General features: G+C 50.8%; 1 protein-coding gene across 5 annotated transcripts in view; it reads left to right on the forward strand.

The window, feature by feature from the left end:
- ARHGEF37 (Rho guanine nucleotide exchange factor 37) overlaps positions 1–6148 on the forward strand; it is a 37337-nt gene extending 31189 nt beyond the window's left edge. For all 5 annotated transcript variants that reach the window (XM_011371141.2, XM_011371140.2, XM_023537309.1 and 2 more), the window contains 3 exons: positions 803–998; positions 2474–2631; positions 3310–6148. In XM_011371141.2, the coding sequence (XP_011369443.1) occupies positions 803–998; positions 2474–2631; positions 3310–3519 (564 nt within the window). In that variant the 3' untranslated portion in view covers positions 3520–6148. The remainder of the gene's footprint in view (positions 1–802; positions 999–2473; positions 2632–3309) is intronic.
- Positions 6149–9678: the final 3530 nt, after the last annotated feature.

Consider the following 9678-nt stretch of genomic DNA (forward strand, 5'->3'; position numbering starts at 1 on the left):
CTATTCAACATTTTTAGTTTTTTCTTTGTTTTACAAAAAGGGAACTGTCACCCCTGAGTCCCTTCTTGTTGATACTTTTTGCTGGAAACAGTGAACGATAAAACACAGGACGTGTCAAAAGATTTTTGGATGAGTTTAAAAGTGCCTCTGGGAGACTCATTCTCCCCAGCTAGATGGCAGTTTCCATGAGGGCAAAGATCTCTCCTGTGTTTCTGCTACACCATTCACAAGGGTTACCGAGCCTTTAAACAGTAGGTGCTCCGTAAATATTTGTGGACTGAAAACTCATGGAGTAAAAGATGGCATTCCCTTCATTCATACATGTGGGAGGGTCTACCTGTGCCTGCCCTGTGCCGGCTGGCTAAGATGCCAGATGAGTAAGGCCTGGTGTCCGCATGAAGCTCACAATCTAACACCTAATGGTATTGAAAGACCTGTGCAAGGCATTTTCCTGAGGGATAACTTAGCTTGGTGCTAGGGGCAGAATCCCGGGCCCAGTTCTGGAGTTCTGTAACTGAGCAATTTCAGAACCTGAATTAGTATTGTAGGAAACCCTTTCAGTGTAGACCTGGGAGGGATTTTAGGGGTTAAATTAGAAGTTTCTTCTGAGATGCCTTTGGATACGAAGACTATGTCTTCCTCATCCAATCCAGCTGTCCAGTAGGGGACTGTTGCCCCCATCGGGGTGGCAGGGGTAGGGCCGGCATCTGCCCAGGACTGCTGGCTCTCACCATGAGGGCAAGCGTTGGCCCAGCTTTGACGTGCTAACTTGAGCACCTGTCTCTGTCCCGCCTCTCCCCAGCCACTCCTTCCAGGAGCTGAACGCCAGGTGCAGGCTCTCCTGAGCAGGTATGGCCCAGAAAAGCTGTACCAGGTGACAAGCAACATCCGCGGGTCTGGGACCCTGGACCTGACACTGCTGCAGGGCCAAGTCGTGGCTCTCCTTCAAAACAAGGACACCAAAGGCAACAGCAGCCGCTGGCTGGTGGACACTGGGGGTACGTGGGACTTTGTCGCCCTCTTGTTCCTTCTGAGAAAACCACCCAGCAGGAGCCAGTGGGGAGACATGGGCAGTCTTGTGGGCCAGAGTCTGGCTGTGAACATCCAGAGAATGAGCACAGGTCAAAATGCAGGGCTTGGGGCACAGGTGGCCTAATGCGGTGCGTGAAATGCCAAAAAGAGGAGTTTGAGTCTTTCACTGTAACATTCATTGTCAAGCACCTACTGTGTGCTGGGTGCTATGCGAGGAAGACAAGGACCCTGCCTGGGGAACCCCACAAACCACTGGGGTGGAAAGACTTCAGCAACTTCAGCGTCACCCTGGAAGATGGAGATACGCAGAGAGGGGATGCTTAGCTCTCGGCTACATGAACGGACGTCTCACGTCCAGATCGAGAGAGGTGTTATCCTGTCCCCTCTGCACTGGTCACACCCTTGCGGTGTGCCGCTCAGGTTTGAGTGCCCCAGTGCAACCAGAGGCAAATGGCAGCGTGAACCCGGGAGGAGATGGCCCAGCAGAGGACATGTGACACACAGGATGAGGGTTACACAGGGTTGTTGGGAGGTGACATAGCTACAGTTTTCCCACTTCAGACAGTTTATTATTATAATTGTTACTTAAGGACCTTAATGTGTCTTGGAAAAAATCAAAATTAGTACATAAAACCATGATTTTATTCGTATTGCATAGTGCAAGAAGAATTTTAAAGAAGTGAGCCTGTTAAAAAATTAAGGAAACAGCACAAATTCAGCAGAAATCATGATTCATGTTGAAAAACAGCTGAACGGGGGTTAAAACAAGGCTCCTGGGGTCAAGAGGACTGGGCGTGGCTCCCAGCAATGCCACTTTACTAGCCCTACGACCTTGGAGAGGTCACAGAGCCTCTCAGAGCTCGGAGCTTGGTTGGCTCGGCAGGAAAATGGAGACAGCACCGACCAGGGCGCTGTGAAGTCTAGGTAATCAGTGCCAGTCCTTGTGCCTAGGGCGCTCTTGGGCAGTGGTGGCCATTCATAATGACAGCAACCAGAGCGGCACTGGAGGAGTGGTTCCATGAGGAAGAAACTGGGAGCACTTGGAGAAGAGAAAGGCAGTTTCTGCCTCCTGGGACAGCAGCCTTGCTCAGGGATGCCACCAGAGGGAAGGGGGCCAGCGGCACCAGCGCCGGGAAAGCAGTCTTTATCCCAGTCTGAGGAAACGCTTTTTCTCTCTGTCAGAGCTGTTCAAAGCAGAGTGGGCTGCCTCAAGAGGGAGTGAGCTCCCTGTCTCTGGAGGTGTGCAAGCGGAAGCTAGAGACTGTGAGTGCAGGGTGCGGGGCGGGTTTCTGAGCTTCCTAGGTGAGCTTTTCAAGCCCTCTTTACTGCTAAGAAGCTGTGTTGGAGGCATTGAACATCTATGAATGGTGGTGACCTCCTCTGTCATTAAAGGGGTGGAAAAGGTGGCCCACAGCCAGATAACATTCTGCATGTCCTGTAGGACATCGAGGATATGTGCCTGCTGGGAGACTGGAGCAGTACCGCGTCGTCCCCGGTGAGGAGAAGCTCAGAGGGCAGGCTGGACCTCATGAGAGCTTCCGACATCTATCTCCAGAACCCACCCCAGTCCCAGTCTCCTCTGTCCCAACCGGGACCCAGGTGAGTCTGGGAGAGGGGTAGGGGCTTGCCTTCCAATGGCCACCTGGAGTGGGGCTCTGATTTTCCTCCTACCTGGGGGGGCTACCATCCCGTGAGGCCAGGGCCTTGATCAATGGCCACACCAGTGTCCTGGCCGGGGGTGGGTCCTGGAGAAAGGAAGTGCCGATACCTACTACCACGTGAAGTTAGACACAGAAGGCCGCATTTTGTCTGACTCTATTGATACGAAATGTCCGGAAGAGGCAAATGCATAGACACAGAAAATAGATCAGCGGTTGGCAGGGGCTGGGGGCAGGGGCAATGGGAAGTAACTGCTAACTAATGATGGTTGCACAACCTTGTGAGCACATTGAAAACTACCTGTGTGATTTTGAATAAGTTTCTTGACTTCTCTCAGTCTCAATTTCCTTACCTAAAAAATGGGCCAAATAGTTTTAGAATTGTGAAAGTCAAAGCCACACAAAGTGCTAGAACAGAGCCTATCGCGTTGTAGATGTTAGGGGTGGAGGTAGCAGAAGGAGCCATCGTCCTTAGCACAGAGGCTATGTTTAGCTGGTGATGACTGCCCGGCAAGAGGGACCGAGTTGCTGGGAGGGATGAAGTTAAACAGCTTCTCTGGATTGCATCTGTCTGTCTTCCCACCCTGATCGATTCTGTGTCGCTCCCCATGTGTTTCAGATGGTGGCAGTGTACCCCTTTGTGGCCAGAAGCAGCCATGAAGTGAGTCTGCAGGCAGGCCAGTCTGTGACTGTCCTGGAGGCCCAGGACAAGAAAGGAAACCCGGAATGGAGCCTCGTAGAAGTGAACGGACAGAGAGGATACGTGCCTTCTAGCTTCCTGGCCAGGGCCCCAAGCCCAGCTCCGTGGGGCTGGAGTCTGCCCTCCTAGGGCGCCTTCCTTAGAGCCCATGTTACCAAGGGATGGACAGGCTTGGAGGCTATGACTCTGGGAGGGAGAAAAAGCAACGAGAAGGTGGGGTAGAAGGGGACATCAGGCCAGGGTGGGGTGACAGGCACCCAGAAGGCAGCCAGAAGAGGAGGGTGTGCCCTGGTGTGGATGGGCGTGAAAGGCTCCAGCTGGGACCACTCATGAAGTCGTTCCAACCCGGAGTCACAACACCCTGGATGGCAAGTCAGGGTGATCAGGACTTGCCTTAGCTGAAGGCCAGTCTTTCCCATGCCCCCATGTGCGCCATGGAGAGAGTCACCCAGTGAACGTTACCTGTGTGCTGTGTGGTTGCAGGGAGGGGCGCTGGAGAATCCTCAAACTGCCAGGTCTGACAGCTCACTTTTCTGCGTGTGGCATCAGGAGGCACCACAGCCAGCCAGTCCTCTTTTCTTTCTCCTCTCTGGGAGCTGAGTTATCTTGGGCGGTGAACCCCAGAGAGCACCCCCTAGCGGGAGAGCAAGGGCTTGTGGGGCAGAGGAGGGGTTCCCAGGAGACTCTTGCCAGGGCCTGGGAGTGGGTGTGACCAAGTCACAGTTCTGGAATGTGTGTAGGCAAATTCAGAACTGTCCCAGGGAGGAGGGGATTTTGAGGGTGTGTTAAGTGGGGTGTGTGAGGCTGCTGGCAGCAGTTATACACTGCTACTGTTTTCTTTGGACTAAGGGACAAAGGAGCATGCAAATCACAGAGGAGACTGTGAAGCAGGTGATTACAGGCCTGGTGGGTGGGGGAGACTTGGTCATGGCTTGTTTCTGGAAGAAGGAGAGGCAGGGGAACCCCCAGTAATTTCAGGAGGCCACTGAGGGCCTGGAAGCAACTGTAGACATGATGTCAGTTGGCTGTGGGATCGTAGACATAGGACACAATCTCCGGTCTCCCATCTATAAAGGCAACTAAATTGCCTTTAGTTGCAGGATGTTTGGGGAGTGGTCTCAGCATCAGCATCTCTGCCCACTTTCCATTCCTGCGCCCATGGCAGGCACTGTTCGTCAGCGTGGCGTCCTTTCCCACCAACCCAGCATCTGCCGCAGGAGCCTTCTCAGTACTGCATTCTGGGTAGTCAAACTCTCGAACTTCGTGAGATCAAACCTATTATCCTCCCTTTGTAGAACCTGGAAAGGGAAGCCCCTGAAAATGGTTCCTGTTCAAGAAAGACCGACCCACTGGGGCGATTTTGGGTGCGGCCACTGTTGAATCATGATCTCTAGGTTGTCATTAGGTTGGGCTAAGATAAATTACAAGAGTCACAGAAGAGTATAAAGGTGATCCAACATGGTCCTTAATACAAATTTTGGAACCAACCCAAGATACAGTATGTGTAAAAACAGGTGTCAGTTAAGACTTATTTCCAAGAATATCTTTTGTTAATGTAACGATAAGCTCCAGTTTTTAGAGGGCATTTAAGAAACATATACAGATCAGTGTCAGCCTGTAACTCACCTCCTTTGGGCTTGTGAAAGCGTGAAGACTACATAATGCAGGAGAAACTCAGTCCCCATAACCCCTTTCCCAGCCCCAAATTCACTTTAAAAGATGCTCTTGACTCATTTTCCTTTCTCTTTCGCGCTCAGATTTCTGATACAAACAGGAAGCATAGGAGAGCAGATAATAAAATGAGAAATCCATTTGTGGTTCCACAACACTCACTGAGAGTCTGCTGTGTGCTAGAACCTTAGCTCGGGGCTTCTTAACGTGCCTACCAGTTGCAGTCACCTGGGCAGCTTTCCACTATGACTGACACCAGGACCCCACCTGGAGATTCTGATGTAATTGGTTTGGGGTGTGGCCCAGGCCTCCGGAACTCAGGTGCTTACTGTGTGGCCAGGGTTGGAGACCTCTACCCTAGATACCCAGTGGTGGATGAGAGAGACCTGGGGTCAGAAATGACCACAAGCTATAAGCTAGGACATACCCCATCCGAGTTTTGTACTAGCTCTGATGTTTGGAACAGGCAGCTCTAGAGGTGGTTTGAAATAGGACAGCCTGTTCTGTCAGGTCCCAGAATGTATATTTATAAGTGCCATTAAAAGGGACCCGAACAAAATTGGATGTTTTGTAGGCATAAGGGAGAAAACTGAAATACACTTGGAACCAAATCTATCTCGTGAAGGGAAAATAAAGTATTCAGTAGCACATGGGTTGCAGTTTCTCGTGGATGAGATTAAAAGTCACTGAAGGGTGAGAAAATGCATATTGAGAAGATGAAGAATGGCCTGTATTTTCTCCAGGGGACTCTGTATAATGTGCCTTTCCCCACCAAAATGCCTAAAACCGTTGTATTGTGTCTTGTTTATTTCACTGTTGGGCTGTCACATATTGAACTTGCTAAGGTGTTTGCCTATAAACCCAACAAGACTTCTAGGAGTTGAAGACTGATTCACAGGGGTGCCTCTTGCTCCCTGCAGTGGAGTGAGACCTCTTTAAGCTTTTGGGCCCCAGCCCAGTTTTGGACATGAGGACAAGATTACAATATCAAAGGAAAGATGAGTGAATTCTCGGTTAATACAATGAGATCTAGCTTGGTGAATAACTGATGTGAACTACTGGGAATAAAGAACTTCAAAGGTGAAAATGTCTCTGGAATTTGTGTGCTCTATCCATTGGATAGTCAGTTACCCCAGTGTGACATTTGTTTGCTGGACACTTGCTGTACATAAAAATGGTACCTCATTCATCCACGTGTTTATTTAAGAAGTATCTACAGCACACCTTTGATGCCTCCAGGAGTTGACCTTAGGTCACAGCAAGAAACCATACAGATGTGGTGGTGGGGGGGGCTTGCGTTTTCCTCCCTAAGCCCACAGTCTGGTGAGAGAGGCAAGTCAAGAGTCAGTCAAATGCAGCATTAAGTGTTAGGATAGGGCAATAACAGGTGCCACTGGAGCCCAGGGGTGGGGCCAGCCCCTACTTGGATGTGGTGGCTAATGAAGGCTTTCTGAAAGAAGTGACATCCAAGCTGAGGCCCGATGAGGAACTAGGGTTACGAGAAGTTGGGAGACAGGGCGTGTGCAGAGGCCCAGAGGTAAGAGCGAGTACGGGAATTGAAATGCTGTAGAGCTAAAACACAGGGTATGGGTAGAGGTGGTGGGTGCAGTGAGAGATGGTTTTGGTCAACATGGTAAGGAGCTTTGGGTTTTATTCTAAGGGCAGTGAGGGTGGGGCACTAAGAGGTTTGAAGCGGAGGAGTGACACATCCAGGGTTTCTATTTTAGGATGCAAGCTCTCGTTCACCCCAGACTCTCCCTAAGCATCCGTCTTGTGCCTCAAGTTCTATACATATTGCTCAGATAAACATCCCAGAGGGGATGGGAACACAGAGGCCCAGTTTCTGAGGAACCTCCCAGCCAGCTGGAGAGGCAAGACATGCAAGCATCAGGCAGTTACTTGGCACTCCAGGGCAGGAGACAAGGGGGAGATTTGGTGGGGGCAGGGGACGGGGGCTGAGGTGGTTAAGGAGCCTTCCTGGAGGAGGTGGGGCAGGTGCTGGGCCATGCAGGACAAATAAGATTGAAGAAAGCAAAAGGGGAAAGAGAGGCCTTTGCAGGCCTGGGGAGGTAGTGTGGTGCTGTGAAAAGTGCCTGGAACTTATTTGGCCTTAGAAAACCCGAGTTCAAGGCCTACTTGACCATAGGCAAGTAGCAAATGCTCTTATGATTTCTGCATATGACAAAGTTTGATGAGGGTCCCCAGCCTCCCCTGTCCTTCCCACTCAGCCCCTGAAGTACTCACTGTACAGTTCTGGCTTATCCCGAGTCCCTAGCTCCCTCTTCCAGGACCCAACTTCCAGTGTAGAAGAGTCATTTTAGGGCCTGTTAAGGCAAGGAGGAGACTGAAATGCCTTGGACTGGTGTTAAGGAGAGAAAGAGCTGATTTCCCCTCCTGGCACATCACCAGGAGCTAGGATCCCGAACAATCCATTCACTTAACCTTTCTCATCTGTTTTTTATCTGTAATTTCTGAACTTATCTTTCCATTTTTTCTCATCTGTAAAGTGGGTACAATTCCTGTCCTCACAGGATGGCCGAGAGGAGTAAATGACAGTGCATGTGGTCCTGGACCACATCAGGAGCATCACCAACGGGCAGTGAGGGAACATGTGAACTATGGCCATCAGGTGGCAGCAGAGCTCCACTGGCCAGCTGAGGGAGGGCTGGGAGGCGCTGTGGAGTCAAATAAATGCCCATTGGCGCTGGGCAAGTGGTACAAATGAGAGGAAGAGCCAGGTGAAGGACATTAGGGAGTGGTGGGGACTGTGTTGGACCCAAGCATACATACTCAGTCTGAAGGAGCAACTTCTTGGCTCCCATCTACGTTGCCACATCAGAATCAGGGCTCAGTGGGGCCAGACATTCTGATTTTTCAAGAGAAGCCAGAAACCAGGGTTTTGTTTGTTTGCTTGTTTTAACCTTTTGATGTGAAGTATTCTATGCGGAGATTGTGTGGGTCTCAAAAACCCATTCTTGCATCTTCTGCCTGAGTGTGGGTTGACGATCCTGGGGGGGATGGGAGGGCAGTGAGCCCCAGGTCAGGAGGATGGGAAGTGGGGGTGAGGCGTCTAGGGAAAAGGCTGCTTGTCTTGATTCTGGGGTCTCAGGGCTTCTGGGCGTATCAGCAGAGCCTCTGGCCTGAAAAAAGAACTGGTGTGTTAATAACAACCACCGTAGCTTCTATTCGCTACTCCCAGGACGGTTGGAGGTTTACGTGATAGCATCCACTTTATATGATTAATCCAGAACCTGGCGCATAGGAAGCTCTCAAGAGCTGCAAACTAAAAAACCAAATACAAAGCTCGACAGTAGCCAGCCACGGTGGACCTCATTCTGCAGGCATTTCACCAGATGCGCTGGTGTTGCAGTCGGGATTGAGGTCTTTGTCTCTACCACGCGGCAAGACTGAGGTTGGGGACACAGATCCAGCTGTCAGTCCTAGAAGAGGGTCAAGTCAAGTGACAGAGTTGTGAGGCTGGGAGGCAGCGACCCCCGGGCACACTCTCCAGGGATGTGGGGGAGGCGGCAGATGTCCAGCAGACAGTCAGAGCCCCAAGGGGGCAATTGAGGACAGGATGGAGATATAGGCCAGCTCACAGAGTGGGCAGTGGGGTTCCAGTCTTTGGGTTGAGGTTCAAGTATCAGGTCCTGGGGACTCCAGGATGAGGCTCCCTAAAGATATGCAGATCATGGCAGGAGGCAGGATCGAGAGCTGGGCACAAGCTTAGGGTCCAGCTTTGAGCACAGGGGACTTTGTATTGAACCCTAGGGACTGCCTGAAACCGTCCTATCTGAGGACAGGATTGGACCGAGGGAGCAAGTTGGGTTGGACCTGGGAGCAGTTCTGGGAAAGAGGCAGGGGAGGTCAGGAGCCCAGACTTCACAATGCCAGTGCCTGAGTTCAAATCCTGACTTCACACTTACCAGCTGTGTAACCTCTGAACGAGTTACTTCATCTCTCTAAAACCTCACTTTCCTCTTTGTGGGTAAACCCAGGAAATAGCCTTACCTCGAAGTGTTGTTGGGATGTTGAAATGGGATAAGGCATGGAAGCGTTTGGTACTGTATCTGGGACATATGAGTGCTTGATCGTACAAGCCCATACTACTGCCTCCCACTCCCTCGGCGGTATCCTTCCAAACTGCAGGCAGGGATCCCATGCCCGAATTTTCTCTTCTCTGGGCTGACACTCCCCTGTGCCTTCAAACTCTCCTCTCATGTCTGTGCTTCTGACCCTTCACCACTTCAGACTCTGAAAAATAGGTTCAAGAGTCTGCGTGATCTCTTTCAAAACTGAAAACTAGTGGATGTCATAAGAGGCCAAAGGTTGCTCCCCTGACAACGTAGCTGTGACCATGTCCTCAGATGCTCTCTGGTGATTAGAGTCAGCCATCTTGAATTACTTTATTCTCTCAAGAAGCTTCTTCACCAGCCCACAGCGCATTTGTAGATAGTCTTCTGGTAGGGCCAGTGCTTGTGAGTCTACCTTCCCCCTCAGATAGGACGGTTTCAGGCAGTCCCTAGGGTTCAATACAAAGTCCCCTGTGCTCAAAGCTGGACCCTAAGCTTGTGCCTTTATTTTATTTTTTTTCAAATTTCTAAATGTTTTTTTTTT

This window comes from Pteropus vampyrus, unplaced genomic scaffold (genome assembly GCF_000151845.1).
Source record: "Pteropus vampyrus isolate Shadow unplaced genomic scaffold, Pvam_2.0 Scaffold185, whole genome shotgun sequence".
Lineage (NCBI taxonomy): Eukaryota > Metazoa > Chordata > Mammalia > Chiroptera > Pteropodidae > Pteropus > Pteropus vampyrus.